General features: G+C 34.7%; 2 protein-coding genes across 2 annotated transcripts in view; both read right to left on the minus strand.

The window, feature by feature from the left end:
- Sur (Sulfonylurea receptor) overlaps positions 1–15,999 on the minus strand; it is a 49,431-nt gene extending 33,432 nt beyond the window's left edge. Inside the window, 4 exon segments of the mRNA XM_017620830.1 lie at positions 478–696; positions 936–1,111; positions 1,333–1,604; positions 15,806–15,999. Coding sequence (XP_017476319.1) covers positions 478–696; positions 936–1,111; positions 1,333–1,604; positions 15,806–15,963 — 825 coding nt within the window. The 5' untranslated portion in view covers positions 15,964–15,999.
- A 3,233-nt stretch (positions 16,000–19,232) lies between these two features.
- On the minus strand, positions 19,233–20,355 carry Ripalpha (RPA-interacting protein alpha). The gene is made up of 4 exons (XM_017620831.1): positions 20,068–20,355; positions 19,931–20,005; positions 19,595–19,869; positions 19,233–19,526 (listed from the first exon to the last, which is right to left on the minus strand). The coding sequence occupies exons 1-4, from the start codon at positions 20,257–20,259 to the stop codon at positions 19,325–19,327; spliced, it is 744 nt and encodes a 247-aa protein (XP_017476320.1). The 5' UTR covers positions 20,260–20,355; the 3' UTR covers positions 19,233–19,324.
- Positions 20,356–20,825: the final 470 nt, after the last annotated feature.

Genomic DNA, 20,825 nt, shown 5'->3' on the forward strand with positions numbered 1-20,825 from the left:
TTAAATTAAATTAAATTAAATTAAATTAAATTAAATTAAAGTAAATTAATTAAAATTAAATAAAATAGAATATAATACAATAAATTAAAGTAAAATTAAATAAAATAAAATAGAATAAAAGAAAATAAAGTCAAATAAAACAAAATTAAATTAAATTAAACTAAATTAAATTAAGTTTAATTCAATAAAATTAGCTTAAATTAAATAAAAATAAAATTACATTAAATTGCATTTAACAAAATTAGAATTAGAATTAATTAAATCAAATCTTTAAATCCAGAAATACATTTTTTTAAATAACAAGATCAAATCATAAGGTTTCATTGATTACAAATTATCTACTTCTCTCTGCACCACTTCAGAGAAGCCAAGTTGACCCGTAAATTTTTTTCTTCATGAAATATACATATGTATTTATAAATAAATATAACCAACTACCTTATTTCGGAAAATTAAATTTTTCATTTCATTGCTTACCACCTTTGCTGTTTTATAGATCAACAAGAATTGATCGTAATGCGCACGCGCGCTATCCTCCAAACGCATTTGTCCCAAATCTTCCACTTCTAGGGGCTCTTTATAACCAAACCATAGCAGGGGAGTCAGCCACCAAAAACAAGCTTTCGAATAAAATGTTGCCAAAGTGTGTTTGTAGCCGATTTTCTCATAATCTTCTAAATAATCAGGGCGAAAACGCTGTAATGAATGCAAAAAATTCGAGGAATAATTAAAAGAGGCAAAAACTGCTGCTGTATTAATTATGGGGATTCTATTAAATGGAAAACTCGAAATGCAAAAATATTTCTCATACAAAATTTCTAATTTCCTTATAAAAAAAATAATTCGAAATTGGCGAGCCTTTTTTTAATTAAAGAAATATATGTATTAACTTTTTTCGCTTTTTTATGTTACACATTCGTTTTATTTCCTCTTACCTCTTTGTATAATGTAAAACCATCAATTGCCGCCATTCCCATCAACGAAACAGCTGATAATACTTGCAGACAATACTCCATTTCGTAAATATTTTGAAAATAGGAAATCTCAGCAAGCTCATAAGTACGTATAAAACAAATAAATAATTCAACAATGCATGTAAAGTAGAGGTAGTCTGAAAAAAAGCAGATTTAAATAAAGCATTGAGTGAAGTGTACGATTGAAGAAAAATTCAAAAAGTTAGGAAATTTATGTTAACAAAAACATGAAAGAAAACAAAAAATACAAAAACTAGCACTTTTTCATTTGGTCATTTAAAAGTTAGTATTTCGTAGCCAAAAATGTTTTTTTTTTTTTCTGCGCTATCAATTAATATTTATCTAATCTACTACTCACTTGTCGACTTCTTCACCTCCATCACGCGATGATACCACATTAGTATTATGGTGAGGAAGAGCGCTGCCAGGGCATTCCACAGCAAGTCGTTGCCAATGATTAAGATCGCATAATTATCCCCCATAACGTTAACAGCTGCTGCTTGTTGTTGCTGTAATTGTTGTGCTGATATGGGCAAAAGCGCGCGTGCTAATTCGATTGTATTTAGTGCGAACAACAGCAAAGCAACGGCAGCACGCAGATTATGATACAACAATAATGTGTGGTGGATTCTGGATTAAAGAAAGAAATTTATTGAATTTACTGAAAAGGCATACATATGTATAAACATAAATCTTACTTCTAAAATTTATATTTCTTTTTTTTTGTATTTCGAAAAATCGCATGTTACAAGTTTTTTATTTAATCTTTTATGTTTCTGTTTTTTTTTGCTTACAAGTTGAAAGTCAAAATCCAAGCTATAGTGCAGACCTCCTCAAATTCAGTAGACTTCCTTAAAGACAAATCTACAAATCTCATTCATAAAATAGCCAAATAAAGATAGCGAATAGAAAACCACGTATCGCATACAACAAAGTGCTGCAAGTAGTATCAAATCAACGTACATACAAATCCATATATACGCACATACTACATTAGGGTGTTCCAAAAATACACAGGAAAAGCAACTTTTTAGAATTTTCTTGCTAACACCCCCAGAATTAGAGAAAATGGAAAATAGGGACCGAATTTTTTTTTTAATCGGTTAATATTTAACCGCGCCTCTAAAGATTTCCAAATAAGTACTTATTTATTTTATATGGGGCAGGCAATGGCAAACCTCCGAGGGTATTTCTGCCATGAAAAACAGCTNTCAACAAAGTGCTGCAAGTACTATAAACGTACATACAAATTAATATATACGCACATACTACATTAGGGTGTTCCAAAAATACACAGGAAAAGCAACTTTTTAGAATTTTCTTACTATCACCCCCAGAATTAGAGAAAATGGAAAATAGGGACCGAATTTTTTTTTTTTAATCGGTTAATATTTAACCGCGCCTCTGAAGATTTCCAAATAAGTACTTATTTATTTTATATGGGGCAAATACATTTTTTTGTAGAACTGCTATAAAATCGTTGGAAGTAAATATTTTTTGATCAAAAAATTTTGTCCAAAACGTGCGAATACATAAATTAAATAAGAGCTGAGATTATCGGTTATGAAAAAATAGTTAGTTTGTAAAATTTTAAAGTTAAATACGCATTTATTGTTTGAAAACTTCTGAAGGGTAATGTATATTTTTATTCGAATCAAAAATTTTCATTTTTAACAGCAACTGTTATGAAAAAATGCCCCAGCGACATGATTTCAAAATGCGAGTCCCCTTGTTTTCGATATTTTTCAGTTATAGAGGCTGGCTGGAAAAAAAGTGTGGATCACCCTTAAGTATGTACATATTCATTAGCTCCACTTCACATAAATTCGGCGTTGTATTGTCGTCGCCAAGTGCCACTTGGCCAAAGATACACAAATCGATTTATCGGCTCGACTACACCTTACACCAATTAGTGCACCACAAATAGTGTTTGCAACAAAAACAAACGCACCGCACGCTGTAAGTGTANAATACATTTTTTTGTAGAAGTGCTATAAAATCGTTGGAAGTAAATATTTTTGGATCAAAAAATTTTGTCCAAAACGTGCGAACACATAAATTAAATAAAAGCTGAGATTATCGGTTATGAAAAAATAGTTAGTTTGTAAAATTTTAAAGTTAAATACGCATTTATTGTTTGAAAACTTCTGAAGGGTAATGTATATTTTTATTCGAATCAAAAATATTCATTTTTAACAGCAACTGTTATGAAAAAATGCCCCAGCGACATGATTTCAAAATGCGAGTCCCCTTGTTTTCGATATTTTTCAGCTATAGAGGCTGGCTGGAAAAAAAGTGTGGATCACCCTAAAGTATGTACATATTCATTAGCTCCACTTCACATAAATTCGGCGTTGTATTGTCGTCGCCAAGTGCCACTTGGCCAAAGATACACAAATCGATTTATCGGCTCGACTACACCTTACACCAATTAGTGCACCACAAATAGTGTTTGCAACAAAAACAAACGCACCGCACGCTGTAAGTGTACATAATAATAATAAAACAACAAAAGCAAACAGAAAACAACAAACAATCTAAATGCACCGCTGTTGAACGAGTAACACTTAGTGCATATGCGCCACATGCTCCATATCTACTATGTATGTATGTATGTATGTATGTATGAATGTAATTGTATGCAGTTTTATATGTGTGGAATGTTTGTATGTTATGTGGGATTTGCCAACATCAATTGCCACCACACACCTGCCACAATGCATTTTCACTTGTGTACGGCAAGATGCCAAGCGACNAATGTAATTGTATGCAGTTTTATATGTGTGGAATGTTTGTATGTTATGTGGGATTTGCCAACTTCAATTGCCACCACACACCTGCCACAATGCATTTTCACTTGTGTACGGCAAGATGCCAAGCGACTTGTGTGGAAACCCTGTAGGAATAGGGAAACATGGTGCGCGAAGCCATCACTTTTTCTTAAAGAAAAAATTTACCGCGAATTGAATACTTTTTGGAAAAAAAATTCAGCAAATGTATATGGTTTTAATACATACATACATACGTATGACGAGTATTTATATAAAATTTCTGCATGGTACCGGAATGGTACTTGGCTATAGCTGGTAAGTTTACTATTAAATTTCTTCTTTAAAAAAAGGTGCTGGTTTCACGCACCATGTTTCCATTGGTTAGGTGTCGCTAAAGTCGATATATCTATAAAACTGTTATGGTCAGTACATCGGTTAATTTACAATATTTTATTTCGATATCTGAAATACCGGAAACTTTTCTTAATGCTCTCTGGGCTTTTGGATTAAAAATAAAATTTAATAGTTAAAAAATTGCCTATTTTTGTGACCATATTGTTTCATAAGGCCCAGCTTTATGTGCAAAAGGATGGGAAGGGAAGGACCATATGATTTTATGTCCTGAAGCGGAAAATGGATTTGCGATATTCTGCCAGATCCATTTCCACAATAGCGACTTGCAAATATGAACAAAAAACAATATAATTTTCTGAATGAAAGATGGCAGCAAGCAGCGTTGCCTAATTGACGATTTTGCCGTTGCACCTGACGCCAACACGCTTTTTCTTTTAATCTAGAAGCCAATACCTCTGGAGATTCCCTAGATAGATAATTATTCTTGGGTGAAAGGTTTTGGCTTTGTAGATGCTTATTTTTCGAAATCACTATCAGAAATCAAATCAGAAGTATTGATTACAACAAATAAAATGACCGTTATATTCAAAACTACAAACAAAAAATCCACACCCAATATTGGCTTATTTAACAAACCACTAACGATGTCTCGGCACCAAAAAATGTTCTTCAAATTGTTGGCCTGTACATTTTAATTAACTATATCGTTTTCGATATTTCCGATATTCAATACACCGCTATTATTTTAGTAGATACATATATCGGTATCGGATATCGTGAATATAGAATATCGCGATACCGGTAAATCGAGCTTTCATTGCCGATCTGCATCCCTAATCCGAAGAAGATTTCTTAGTATCTTGCCAAATTTCCAATTATTCCCAACTATTAAAGAGCTTAATCCTTTTGGAAGTGATGCATTTTTAATTTCTCTTGATTTCCATATCTTAGCCACTTAGCAACTTTTCTCTCTAAGCTAGCAAAGCCTCTACCTATAGAGGAAGGAATATTCTTAAGAAAATAAATGAAAAAGGCATATTTATGAGCCGAGTCTCGAATTAATTTTGCACTTTCATAAATGTTGTATGCGGTTTTGATAAAAATTAAGAGAATAATCCTTTTCGAATACAAAAATTATTATTGGCGATCAAAAATATGGATTACTTAATTTTCACAATACCGGGAGTCAGAAAAATGCCCTATGCTTTCCCGGAAATAGTTATGTATTGAATTTTAATTTGCGCTGACAATTTATTTAATAGTCCGGGACCAGTGGTTAGTTAAGTACCTAAAGAGCTTAAATTAGAGAGGATAGACAAAGTAAAATTATTTGAGGGTGTACTAATTAATATTTTACCCTTATTACCGCTTATTCGATCCTTTTCTCTACATACAATTATTCTAGAGCACAGTTCGATTAAGTCCAGAGATAATCTTGCAGCCAGTATTAGCGTCTAGTTACAAAGAACAGCAACTACATATAGCACCAAGTGAGCTCCTTTCCCAAAGAAAAAATTTGTAGTGCCTTAAAACGGGTTAGTTACTAAGATTCTCCTCTCTTCAGCTTTCTACCAGTGACATTTGCCTCAATTCGCATCCCCTAAAAAATATAGATTGATCGTACACAGCTGAATCCTACGCTGATATCCGATACACTTACGGCGTGCTTCCATTTGGATTCTGTAAGAAGGATTTTCATGGATATCCCAGTTGTCTATAGCAGAGTCTCCAAGGTTTTTAAGCGACTTTCGCATGAAGCATTGTTCGTNATGCGCTTTTATTCGAAACCTAAATTTTTCGATACCGAGTATCGTGAGTATTGGATACTTAAAAGTATTGACTCAGCACATCACTACTGCTGTCATCTCGACTGTGGTGTCAGCAAAACAGCTGATTCTGCCAAATTCACTGAGGGCCGATTAGCGGTATTGCCGCCTTCTGTATTCTCTCCACCGTGATACACATGTATGTACCAATTGAGCAGCATCTGCAGGTGTTTGTAATAAATACTGCAATTGCGCTAAGAACTCCATCTCTCTTCTATCGTTCCATTTAAACACAAGTAAGAATACAATTACATACATTATTTTTTCACTTCCTTCACAAGCAATCAAACTAATATGTATTTGATTTACTTACACTACACCAATTCAATTGTACGAGTTATAACTATCAACGAGGATATTCTTTCGATAACAAGAAGAAAATATAAAGCAAGCCAATTATTATTGCTGTCAACGCATTAGGCTGCTTTGTATTGCAAATAAGCGAATTTGTAAACATATAAAGTATATTTGCAAATGCATGTAAAATATGCGTATGTATGTACATTTATGCTTGCATGTCGGTATGTCTACAACAGTGATGCCAGCTGGCGGGAAATTCCCTGATTTGCGGGGAATTTGTGTCGGTGCGGGGATTTGGGGAATGACTTGCGCTTTTTGCGGGGATCATTAAATAAACTACCTAGAGTGCAGAATACTTTTTGTAAAATTGTATTTTTTAGTCACAATTGCAACTCTGCCAACATTATAAAAACATTGCTGTCAGCAATCAAGGCGAAATTAATTCGCCTAGTCAGTACAGTTGGGAAGTTCACGAACTAGTTAGTTCAATGCAGTAGGTCACTGCATTGATCGAACGGACTCGTTCGAAATTTTAAATGAACTTTTTGCTCCAGATTGCCGTTTTCTTAATTAAACTTATATTCATTTATATATACATATTATGTATATGCATTAATATGTATCTAACATTGAATAATAATAACATTAAATTTGCTTCTAAAAATTACGAGTAAAATGTTCAAAATTTTGATGATTTTTTTTTTTATTTGTTGAATGTTTGTGAGTTNAATAATGCAATTGTTCATTCATTTATTAATATGTATATGCATTAATATGTATCTAACATTGAATAATAATAACATTAAATTTGCTTCTAAAAATTACGAGTAAAATGTTCAAAATTTTGATGATTTTTTTTTTTATTTGTTGAATGTTTGTGAGTTTTGCAAAAAGTTTTTTATTTTGACTTATATGACTTATGTTATACAATAAGATATTACATATTTTATAAAAAATTTGTGAAAAAGTTTAACATTAAATTTCAAGCAATTGCATTAAAAAAATTTAGTTTTTTATAATGGAGTTTATATGATGACAGTGCGGGGAATTTCAACGAAAATCGGGGAACTTCGCGATGACGAACGGGGAGAAAGACAAAATGAGTTGGCATCTCTGGTCCACACGCATTTTCATTAAGCTTGTTTACATAAGTTTGTGTGTGCATGTTGGATGAATGATGGGCCGCTCATGCCTAACGAATGATGTCACAACAAATGGTAATCCCAAGCATACACAACATATTTATGTGCGCCTTAAATTTGTCAGATATACATACATACATACTTATAGATGCATGTCCATACATACAAAGAGTGTCAGCCAAAATCGTACAGTAAATGTTTTCCATATTTTTAAAATAAGTTTTTTTATATCAATTTTATTAATTCTTAATAAATATATAGTTCATACTACAACGAACTTCATATAACTCAAAGTTGATTTTTGAATTTTTTTTTTTTTTTGAGGATGTTACGCATTTTCTTCCATATAACGCTTGAAAAAAATCTATTTTTATATAGAAAAATGCGCAACACACTCGAAAAAAATCGAAATAAAAAGTGCGAAATTTTGATGAAAATTTGAGTTTTTTTAATTAAAACAAGGTTAGAAACTTACGGTCTTATTCATAAAAAAAATAAAATATGTTTATAGAGCTCTATAAAGTGAACTTTTCATACAACTTTTTGACTTATAAAGCAGTTAAAGTCTTCTTTACTTTTAATGAATTTGGGTGTTAGAGTTTTATGGATCTCGTTTTATCTAATATAAACAATATTTTTAATAAAATTTAAATAAAACAAAATACTTTCACAATATGGAACAAATTTACTGTACGGCTTTGACTGAAACTCACTGTATACTTATGTACATAAATATATACACATACATAAGTTTTTGTATCTGGATTCTAAAAGATCGCATGGCTATTTACGTATGAGGATATTTGCGAAGAGCGCACAGTATTAGAGATGGGTGCGGTGCGGGAGATCTTTCAGTATGACGAAAAATATATTCAAATATATTCTGCCTTATTCTGAGTTTCGCCCGAAAATTCCCGAGAAAATTTTTCATCCGCCCACTGTAAATACTTGGAAACCAAAAGTGAACCGGTAAAGGGAAATTTTAACTCGTGATTAGGCTGATTATTTAAAATTAATTTCAAAGTCATATGCATTTTATGTAGTGAAGAGTTTCGGGATCCGCGTGACCTATGGTAGCAATCTGAAAACCGTCGAGATGGGCGGGATCGGGATTTAATATTTAGTCCCGCGACATCTCTACACACCATCATCACGGCAAAGGCAAACAAAAATATGAGGTTGTACATCTACATATATATGTTTGTATGTAAGTACAAGCAAAATTTTCCCTGAAATGAAAGAGAACAACGAATTCCAGCGTAAACGACATTGCCCTCAACAAATCATCATTATTATCAACAACATCGGCAAAGAAATCATCAAAACTGTTATCAGTTATATTTCATCGTGTATGTATGTGCATATGTATTTAAGTAGCTTCATCATCGATGCAACAACTGTAAACGCATATTCACGATAAAGGGCGAGTTTATAACTATAGTAAATTACTCGTAAGCCAATAAATCTATTGAATAATAGCTGATAGGGTAGAAGATATTTTGAGTTCAAAAATGAAATCATCCAGTTGTCCAAGGCTATATAAGAACGGTAATATTTCGGCTAAAAATTAACAAGTCGGCGGAGCAGAAAGAATTCCAACCAAGTTGCTTAAAACCGATGGCTCTTTGCTGACGGAGCGCATACCACCGCTGTTATGTGTAACAGGTGTAAAGACTAGATATTATATAAATCTCAGTGTTCATCGTGCGATCCATAACAAGAGCATTTCCGCTATTTACCGCGCGAACAATCTTTGAAATTTTGCATATAAGATTTTATCGGCGATACTATTTGAGGAAGGGGAGAAACTCCTTTCCGGGACCTAAACCATCTGTGATCTCAGTTGGTCCTTTTCGAGAGCCTTGATTACTGAGTGGTTTAACTTTGAAGGTAGTAAGTACGGACGAGCGGTGGCTGCCATAGATAGACCGGGCTCTGCGGCTACCCTTTCAACAGCAGTGATACTATTTTAGAAAATATAAATCGCATCAGGCTACTTTCGGGAGACCTGACTCGTCACAACTGATTGCGATTCCACCTGCACCGAATAGGTGTGACCACACAATCGGAATGCCGGCTCTACCTTGAAGATGATGAAACTTAAGAGCATATTCTATGTTACTGTCCTGCTTTGGCCATACAAAGATTCATCCATTTCAAAGCTTCAATGGTCGAACCCATTGTAATAAAGAATTTGCCTACCAAGACCCTTTTTAGGATTGGATAGCTACATATGTACATCTATGTACCTTTCTCTACAANCATCCATTTCAAAGCTTCAATGGTCGAACCCATTGTAATAAAGAATTCGCCTACCAAGACCCTTTTAGGATTGGATAGCTACATATGTACATCTATGTACCTTTCTCTACAAAATTGTGCCTTTTATTGTTTGTTGTCCGCTAATTAATATCACAGATCGCGTTAATCGAGATTACAAAGCGATGGCGTTTAGTCGTCTCAGTCTACTGTATCTGTAGCCGACATATGTACATACATATGTACCACTTGGCACTTGACAGCTGGGTTGACTCGCGCCTCATTTTGTACAAACTTACATGCATATGCACACCCGCCAGTGCACGCGTGTGTGTGTGACTTTATGAGAAAATTGTAGGGAATACCATAAGTAAAACACATTTTTCCATTTTAATCATTTTTTGTTTATATTTATTTTCGTTGTTTTTGTGCTTTTCAGCTTTGCTCGCGTTTCTAGGAAATTTTGATGCTATTGAAAATAATGTGTCATGAAAAATTGGTCTGATATTTTGTAGCTACAAAAGAGCTCAGACATTTGGCATTGTTCGGTTAACTGATTTTGACCGGGTTTTTGCCCCAACACATGAAAATATTTACGAAAGCAAAGCGAAATGCAGATGTTTTGAATTGATGGTGATTTAACTCATGATGATAACGATATGTATACATATGTACATATGTACATACTATATAATGAAAGATGTCGTTAAGTTCCAAAAATCATCTATAAACTCCTTTGGGCTATAAATTTGCTTAGTCTGTCAAAGTGAACCCGACAATCGTCCCCTTTCGTCGAGAAATTTTAACTGTTTCATACACTAAGGTAGATCTTTCTGAACATGAAACTTAGCTATGTTTATGCGCTTTTTGTTTTTCAAGGACGAATAGGTATTGAAAATGCGCTTTAAATAAATTTTATCTTTTTAAGTTAATAAAGTTTGCAGGACGAAATTCGATGATGAGGTCGTGCGTATATTAGTCCACAAACAATAAGTTTTTCAAAAAAAAATATTTTGCAACTTTTCAAGGATATTTAAGGACAAAATTTGTAAAGGACACATTCCATACCCGTTCGTCCTTATGCAACAGCAAATGAATTCTGTTATAATTCTACAGAATTTTTTCTTTTATATGATACACTTATTTGTATCCTACATTGCACTGAATTTTTTAAATAATTTTTTGAAATAATCACATTTTTTAAATTCCAAAATCTTAAAAAAACAAAAACCTGACGTCAGAGAGAAAAACTAAGTACGCAGTTTTACTATAATTTACCCATAGTTTCGCGAATATATTAATTTTTTTGTGTGTAAAATTTACTGTCGCACGGTGTTATAAAAGTCGTTTCCCCACCTAGGACTACTACCAAAGAAGTTCAAAACTGTGCCCGAACTGGTCCCCAAATAGTCCCGAACTGGCGCCCAGCTCGTCCTGACCATTTAATAGACAAAAAAGTGGTACCTAAATGCAGACGTATTGCTCTGGCCAGTGTTGGAAAGTAATAAATATGGAACGTGAAGACAAAGCGAAAATTTATCCCAGAGCGGGCCGTGGTTACAAACTGGTGGGGTAGTGACGAAAGATTTGATTATGCATTAGGAACCCTCATCTACACAAAATACAATTTTTCGAATTTTTCTAAATTTGGCATTTTATGCGTGCTACAATTGCGTTTGTTTTTAAGTACGTTAATCATTTATGCTAAATTTAAGCACATTGTTTATATTGAAATTATTTTTCTGTTTTTTTTTTCTGCCGCCTATACATACATCCATATGTGAAAAACTCGCTCATTACCTCATTCTATAAACTGCCGTTGATTTTCTTATTTCTCTCATTTACTTTTACGTTTGCTGCTCATTTGTTTACAAAGTAATATTTTTGTTTACTTAAAATTTTGCGAAATTTTCTTATACCACGAAAACACTTCACCGCACAAAAATCATTTATATACTTTTAGACATTACTAATGTGACCAACTATTTCAAAACTCAAAGAAGTACAGGTTAGGTTGGGTTAGGTTAACGCCGAGAGCCGATTGCCAAATTTCGAATGCGGCTAGTTTCTATCCCTGAGAGCTCACAACGCACGGGGTGTGTTTTAATATTGCGAATATGTATGTATAATATGGCGTATATGTATTAAAACACCCCCCGTTGGTCTGCCACTGACTGACACGTAGTTTAACCCTCAAAACGCCCCGCTGGATCCGCCCCTGCACTCGTTACTTGCGCTGCAAAAAGTATTTTAAAGTGTCTTATAAAAATATTTGTTGCAGAAGAGAAACGTCTTATTTTCCTATTTATGTCGAAAGAGGAGCATCGCTTTCTTCAGTCCATTTTATTAGGTATTTAGTAAAGTATACAATTTCATTATCGCGAGTACGAAGTATGCGTGTTAGTCTAGCGCTCGCCGAGCTCACATTAGGTCCAACCATCCCAGAGTGTACCGTAGGAGGACAGAGGCGTCCCTAGTTGCTCCTTATCTGGAGATAACGTTTTAAGGGTGCCTTTCCAACATCAGGTCATCAGCCGCGCAGTTTTCCGCGATCACAGTGACAGAGCAACTAGAATAAGTACCTAAGAAGTACTCTGACGCGATGGATAAAGAAGTCAGATATTCCTTTAACGATTTCTAACGCATCGACACACCCTTTAGGAGTGAGCCTACCGCTTCCTTGATGGCAGCTATTTCCACCTGAAAGACACTGCAGAAGTCTGGAAGCCTTAATAACCCCGACCTACCCAGTCCTATCTTGAGGGAAGACAGGTAGAGGAGGGGCTTCTGGGAAGTATTTCCGAGACGCTATGTGTTCAGGGCGAAGTCAAAGCCACCCAGCACTCTAGAGTATTGCCACCCGGTTTCCCTTAGCCTAATAGCGTGCTTGTACAATTCTGTCTGCAATATCCTCAGGCGCCGTATTTAACATGACGTTAAGCGCCAATATAGGTGTGGTTATTAATACTCCACTAATTCCTAATTTACAAGTAAAGCTTTCTCCAGACAAGGGCTCCGTGAAACAAGCTAAGCTTAAATCTGGTTCCATGGAGCTAATAAATTACTTTGGGCGAGAGACCTTACCTTTTACTCAATGTTAGGCTTCCCCGACAGCTTCCTATACAGGATCAAGCCTAAGTACTTGACCCTGTCGGAGAGCCGCAGACGAACAACCTGACTCGAGGGAAGGGCAACAGCGGGTATCTTGTACTTCCTGGTAAACAAGACCAGTTCCGTTTTGCAGGAATTTACTGCGAGGCCGCCGTTGATCGCCCACCTAGTTATCTGCAACAGGTAACCTTGAGGCACAAAAAAGGGGTGTACAGGAATCGGCCTCTAACCAGAAGATCATTATCTACATAGGCGATCACCCGACATCCCCCTTTTTCCAGTTCCTCTAGAAGGTCGTTTACAACCGCAATGGAGAGCAGGTCAGGGAGAACACCACTACTCCGCCGCGACAGTTCTGTCACAAAGTAAGCTGTAGATAAGCCTTATTAGGTTAGTTTCAACCCCCAGATTATGAATAGACTTGACTATTGCCTCTGGAGTGACATTGTTGAAGCCCCCTCGATATCGAGAAGGCCCCTACTGCGTGAAGGCTGCCTCTGACCACTTTAGCAATGTGAGCAGCGTGGTATCCACCGGCCTTTCGATAAGCATGTTTGAGCTCTTGAAAGATAGTCACGAGGTCTATCCATCTCTATAGCGGATGACAGACTTACAGGCCTAAAATCCCTAGGACAAACATAAGAGGTTCTTCCGGCATTCGGGATGAACGCAACACCGACTACCCTCCAGGCCTTGGGGATGTACCCGGTGCTCACGCAGTTCGCAAGTATAATACCATCGGTCACCGTAGACTTTAATGGTTTGAACGAATTTATCGCCCAGGCCATGTGACGATCGTCCAGAAGATCGGATAACTACAGGACCTGAAGTATAAAATATTGCAAAGAAGTACATTTGACTGTACATCGATGTACGAAGTACAAGAGCTAAAAAAAAAGTACTATACTTCCGAAAGAAATACGGTTGGTCACATTAGGTATTACAAATGCATGTATGTAAACACTTTCGTTGGTTAACCAAAGTGTGCACATTTTTCATTGACAACATGCATTTGCACATACATACATACATATAGCATATACATATGTAAGTTTACATTAAATACACCAATTTATTACCTCTGAACAAACATGCATACAGTCATACATATGTATACATATTTACATTTGATTTATTGTTTACTTTAGAATATTTTGCTTCTTTTTTTTTGAACGAATTATAGGCATTTTATTTTTAATCATTTACTTGTAAATACTTACATACATACTTAGTACGTACCATCGCTGCGGTTATTTTGGAATTTTGTGCAATCAAATTAGCATTTAGTTCAAGTATGTATAAGCAATATATTTGGTTAATAATAAACATAAATAGGGGCAATATAAACTAAAACGCACTTATTGTTCGAGGGATATAAAATTGTGTGAAGGATGCACACCTGCATGCAAATAGAAGAAAATGCAATATATAATGTATTTTTCAAATTGAGAGGTTGAAACTTTTTTCGTTTTTTTAAACTTTGGAATCGTCTTTCTCGTCTCAACATATTAGTATAATAAAAAATATAAAAAATGTTTTTTTTTTTTTTAATATACCCGTTGGATTTAACATGTTTTTTCGAATAACACTATTTTTGACCAATTTTTTTAAGGTCAAGGAGTAATTGTGGCTCAGTGGCAATATTTTTTCGTGAAAGGCAATTACATTAGCTTTCAAAGCCATTTTGTGTCATATCAAAATATTGCTTCTGTCGCAAGCGATACCATTAATTCGCATAAAGTGTTAAAAAAGCACACTGTGTGCCGTTGAGTTAGCTCGAATATCTTATTTCTCAGTCGAGAAATATAATTTTTAAATTGTCAAATTACTACGGTATATTTTTCTCAATAACATATGACTCAAAACATTTGATATATCAAAATAGCTCTGTGAAAAATCCTGTAAAACTGTCAAACAGCAAAATTACTCTCTGAAGTGAGAGTAAAAAGTGAGTAACAACAAAAAGTACGGGAACAAAAAATCCATTTTTCCTGTAAAAACGTCAACCAGTGATTGCTTGACACTTTTCATGATTTTACCAGAAGAAAAAGTTCGGGTAAAATCTTGCAACTTCATTCTCTACACAACTCTCCAAAAGTCGCTCTCATTTACAGGATTTTGGAGGATTTTGGAGTACGGGAACATTTTTCATGCAACTTCCTGCAATTTCGTGTAAAATCCTGTAAGTTCATGGAGTACTGGATCAGAACTAATATAATTCAATTATAACAGCGATGGGCAGAGAGAGCTTTTACTTTGCACGCGCCCATACAAAATGTGTAGAAAGCTCAAAAGTACTTTGCCCGCGGGCAAGGCGGTGCCCATCGCCGATTTATAAACAATATATAATATAATAAAATAAAATGTCNCCAGAGAGAGATTTTACTTTGCACGCGCCCATACAAAATGTGTAGAAAGCTCAAAAGAACTTTGCCCGCGGGCAAGGCGATGCCCATCGCCGATTTATAAACAATATATAATATAATAAAATAAAATGTCTATCATACTTGGGCGTAGAAAATTTTTGATTCTTATTGCCAGGGTATTCTTCTGAAAATTTTCAAGGCAACTGATCACATAGAAATAATTATCTTAATCTGGACAGCCTTAAACTTTAATAAGTAAAAACATTTATTTGTTTGGTTTTTTTTAATAATCACTTTTTGTTTAACTCAAATTTGTTCGACCGAAAATTTCAAACTATAACATGTTGATCGAACTATATATCGTTACCTTAACAACTAAGGCCCTATCTAAAATTCGTGTGTCTTTACAGACTAGTTACAACATTTTATAAAAACTCGAAATTCTTAAGTTGGGAATTTATTCAAAATCCCGGGTTTTGTCAATATCGAAACTAGTTTATTGATGCAGTAGATGTTTTTAAATTCTCTTAGGCCTTTAGTGAGTAATCTACCGACCTGGGCACAAAGAAAAATTTCGAAAGAAAATTAGTTAGGTCGTTTCTATATTAAGATAACGATCGAAAAATAAAAATATTAAAATAGCATATTTTTTAAATTATTAATGCATATGTATGGGCCCTTGCATATTTTAAATACACTTACCTATATTTCCACTTCCGTAACACGTGAATGCCAATTACCAGCAACATAACGCTAACAACGGTACTCAAACGCCATTTGAAGGCACTAATACTGCAAATGTCTGTATTCAAGTTTTGAGGAATTTGACTTAAATGGTCACAATGTAGTGTGAGAATCATTTTTTCGAGTCGATAAGATTTTTATAATATATTTATATATATGTTTTTAATAAGGTTGTTTGGTTTGTTTATTTTATTTTTTTTAACCGACTTCACAAAAAGGAGAAAGTTATCAGTTCGTCGGAATTTCTTTTTTTTTCATGTATGTCAACGCATAACTTTGGACCACGTTAACCGATTTCTATAACTTCTTAAAGGAAAGGTGTTACCTCGCAGGTGGTCCCATATTAATTTGGTTTAAATCTGATCATGGGATCGTGAAGAAATTAACGATAATCTTAAATTCTTATACGTGAATTGAAGTTGGTTTTGTTTTTTACTTAAAAATTACATGTTTTCTATTACATTTTTTGGTGATTTGAGATCTTCAATTTAATAGTTTAATACTGTCTAGTCTTACTTCAAACTTTCGTTACTATTTTGTTGGAAATTTGTTTTTTTTGTTTTATTTGTGCTGGAGATTACGAATTATACACATCGAACTGGCAGTTGAGCAAATACACAAAGCAGATTGTTGCAAATTTTTTAATTTATTTTTTGTTTTACAACTATAAAACACATAATTGTATGCAATTTGAAATTTTGCAGATATACCAAATAATATTTTCATATAAATTTATGAATTCACACACCCGCACACTCCTACGAAATTTTTAATTTTTGCTGATTTCCAGAGACGTATAGTGCCACCAATTGTTACTGGCGGCTGCCTGCTGATCGCTAAAATCTGTGTGTTTGTATAAATACTAATATACAATCACTCTGACATGTGTACAATTGTATATACAAATGCACATACTATATTGGAATTCGCTAAACATTTGTTTATTTTTACTGAATAAACAATAAAACACAAAAATTTTTTGGAACTTGCTTGTTTTTGTGTCGAAAAAATTTAATTCTAAAATGATCTTCACTAATTTCTTTACTGAAATTCGCGTGCGTTTCCGCCGATCGCCGCGGCACATCTGACCGGAGGCAACCAAAGATTTTTAAAAATGCCACCACGCAAAGCACTCAGTTGAAGATACATTCGAGAGTGGCTGAAGATGTGCGCGTGCATAGAATGGGTATCTCCGAGATATAATCGCAGCTACCGAAAAAAAAACAAGTCTACAAGTGTATGTACGTACATTCATACGTATGTGCATACTTACGTACATACATATTTACATACATACATATATATCGCACTTTCGTTACACAGATGTCAGAAATCATTTATAAAGCTTTCGTTCTGGTGATCCTCGCATTAGCGAGTGTCAGGATCATATTCTCTTTTGTTCATATATGTCCATTCAAATGGATATGTACATAAGTTGTTACTGTTGTTGTTGTAGCGGTACTGCTAAGCCCCGCCTAGGTGGTTTATTCATAAGTCAACGCATAAATACTAGTAACATTGGGGATTATTTAAATATCTACATACATACATAAATATGTATGGATACGGTGACCATCCGTCCTGTTTTTTGCAGGACCGTATTGTTATATAAAAGATTGCCTGCGTGGTTTTTCAAAACGGAAAAACTTGAAAATGTACTGATTTTTGTTCTGCCTTTGCCTGCATTTCATTCGATATTTTAAAATAACTGACGTTAGCCCCTTTCTGATCAAAATATAAGCAATGCCGAGAACTGATTGATAACTACATACATAATTGTGTGGGGCTGGCTTTGAAGCTTTAATTTTGAGCGGCCACGGACAATGGATGACGAAGAACAGCATCAAAGATATCAGTAACTTCATTTTCGTTGTTGGTGTTTCCGACAGGGTAGGAGTGTGATGTAATGTGGAACGATTTTCCGTCATCCTTTGTCAAATTTGTCAAATTTCGTTCTCGAAAAATGACACTGAAGATGGCACAACGCCGAAACCGGTTTGTCTTCAAACCAAATTTGACAAGGGATGACGGAAAATCGTTCCACATTACATCATATCAGTAACCCTCTCTACAAAGAAGCATTTTCGAGATTTTTTCTAAAAAATTGGTTTTTTTGTAAATTTCGGAGCTTTTTATCAATATCCCATAAAGAAATCATATATATATATTTGTAATGGGCACATCAATACCTTTCGAACTGTAAGTCTTTAACGTCCATTCATGACATATTAAGAGTGTTCGCTATGCAAAAAAAAATTGTACAAGTTACCAAATCGTACAATTGTACAATTGTTACCAAATCGTGTTTGTTTAGCCAAAAACCCAGTAAAACTTGCAAGGAGAGAGCACAATTTTGAGGGGAAGTTGCAAATTCGTGCTGGGATATAGGAAAACCGACAGTGACTTCCACAAAGAAATTGAATACTATGTTGAAGAAAGTCAGAATAAGAAGAATTATACGTACATATAGGTCCTGTTTTGTTTTCCACCTGAAATAATTTAAAAAATTTATTAGGCTCGAAATGCAACCGTGAACTTCGGCTGGCAGTGAAGCTTGCAAATGTTTGCTAATTCCTGTTCGTGCAAAACTTAGTAAGTTTCTCTCTTAGGGAGAGTAAGATACCTTATTCTCTGAATTTTTTTACTGGCTAATTCTTACTGGCATTTGCATAGCGAACAGAACTATTGACGAATAACTGCAAAGAGTCTTCGACCCAGTAATCAAAAAAGTAATCAACTTTGAAAAAGTAGACTGCCATAAAGTCGTTTAAGCCCTACAAATCTCTGTGGCCAGACGGCATATTCCCGGCACTACTTTCGAATGGTACAAACAAAATTAGTTAAAAATTGGTTACAATCTTTAGAACTTGCTGACACTGGAACATGTTGCTATTAGCTGGAGGGCAGTCAAAGCAATCTTTTTACTAAAGGGAGAGAATAAACCGCCATATTATCCAAAATCCTACAGGCAAATTAGCCTTTAATCTTCAATGCAAGACATTGGAAAAACTACTGGATCACCACCTAAGAGAGGAGATACTATCTAGATATACTTATCAAAAAGGCAAATCATCCATTGCGGCACTTCACGCTATTGACAGTGCTAGCTTCAAATGCACGAAGTGGCACTATCCAATAGAGGTGCTAGTCCCAAATGTACCACAATCAAGGCGAACCTAGAACCGGAAGAACTCAGCGTCACTGCAGTAAAAGGCTGTCCACAGGGGGGAGTGTTAGCTCCAATAAATAAATAAAATGTATTTACTTCTAATGTTTACGACATACAACAATACGACACTTACGACACAGTTGTGAATCCCTCAATTGATAATACCCTTCCCAAAATTTACTGAGCGAAACGAAAATTCATAGAACTTCAGTGTGCAAGCATACAAGGGTATAATTAGTATGGGGTATGAATTTATGTACTATGTAATAAGTAATACTCATAAAATTGTAATGACAAATATTAAATTCTTAGAAGCTATAAAAATAATCGCATTTATCACATATAGCACAGAGATTGTTGGCAGCTGAATCGTCTGTTTTGACCATTACATTAACGACACTTTGTGGCTCCAGATAGAAAGTGAGGTTGGCGTCACACCTCTGTCCGTGTAACTCTATTTGAGTATGTAGTATTTTATGTAATTCGAAGGGTTTTGCGGAAAAATTAAAGCTAAATTAAATTTTAAATAAATCAATCAAAAGGTATGTATGTATGTATGTGCATAACTTTTGACTTACTGTACACCGCATTTGCAATTAAAGAGTGTGCCGCTTTCTTGCTTTTTATCCGAAGAAGTGGAAGAAAGGTTTCTTTGTTGGCAAATGGGGCATATTATAGATGCATTGTTGTTATCTGCATCAGCTGCGTCTATCAATGATGCCTCCTCTGCTTCTAATTCTTGAACAAACCATTCGTTCATTTCATTGCGCAGTTCCATGTAAATCTCTTCCTGCAACTTCAAATCGCTTTCCAAGTTAGCAAGTTCCTCGCGCAACAATTTATCAAGATCGAGCTGCATATATACTAATGATTTAAAACAAACAACCAACAGTAAATACACTACCAAAACTTACTTCTTCAGTTATATCAGCCAGTCGTCTTCTGCTAAAGTTGGCTTGTCTTGCTTCACGCACCCTGAGCCGACATTTCTAAATTAAATATAGAAATTATAGTAAAAAAGCAATCATTGTATTCGTACTTGCTTACTAACATTTCGCAATTGATCTCGTATTTTTGGTGATCCATAGCGATACACTTTGGCGGCATTTCTTGAATGTATTTTCTGTTCCACACTTGTTCGATATACGGGGCTTGTAGGACACTCCAGCGACATGTTTTTATATTTTGACCAATTTATTCGCCTCTGAGCAACGCTTTTTGGAAACAAATTTATATTAATCATTAAAACTAGTTTCAGTTATTTCAGCAGTTTTCATTAGGTAAATAAAACAGCTGTTTTTGGCGGTTTGGCTAAAGTCAAAACTTTGTTTTGGGATCAAATGCACTTGCAAAAATCGGTTCGGGACTTGGTTTTGGGATCAATCGAATAAAAATAACACCCCAGCAAGAACACTGTCGGGTAAATACCGAATCGTAAAATCGCCTCTTTCGCAACCGAATTTTACCGAGTGAGGACGTAAGAGAGAAAAATGGAAGAAAACCAAACCTTTTTTGTTGTGAACCAGTCATGTTTGCATAATGTATAGCCATGATACTAATATTTAATATTTATTTTTTGTATCATGATGTATACCAAAATGGGAAAAGTAGCTAATAAAAATGAACACGGTAAGAATGAAACGTAACTAGCCATATAAGTTAAATAATAAACAGTTTTATGCAATTATTTACCAAGGTGCGTTCATGAAAGAATGCGGATAAACTGATAAATTTAAGCAATTTATCCCTTTATCACTTTATATGAAGAACCCTACTAATGAATTGCTGACGTGGGTTGGGTGAAAAAAC

Source organism: Rhagoletis zephyria, unplaced genomic scaffold (assembly GCF_001687245.7).
Source record: "Rhagoletis zephyria isolate East Lansing unplaced genomic scaffold, Rhagoletis_zephyria_1.1 Rzeph_scaffold_02262, whole genome shotgun sequence".
In the NCBI taxonomy this organism is placed as follows: domain Eukaryota; kingdom Metazoa; phylum Arthropoda; class Insecta; order Diptera; family Tephritidae; genus Rhagoletis; species Rhagoletis zephyria.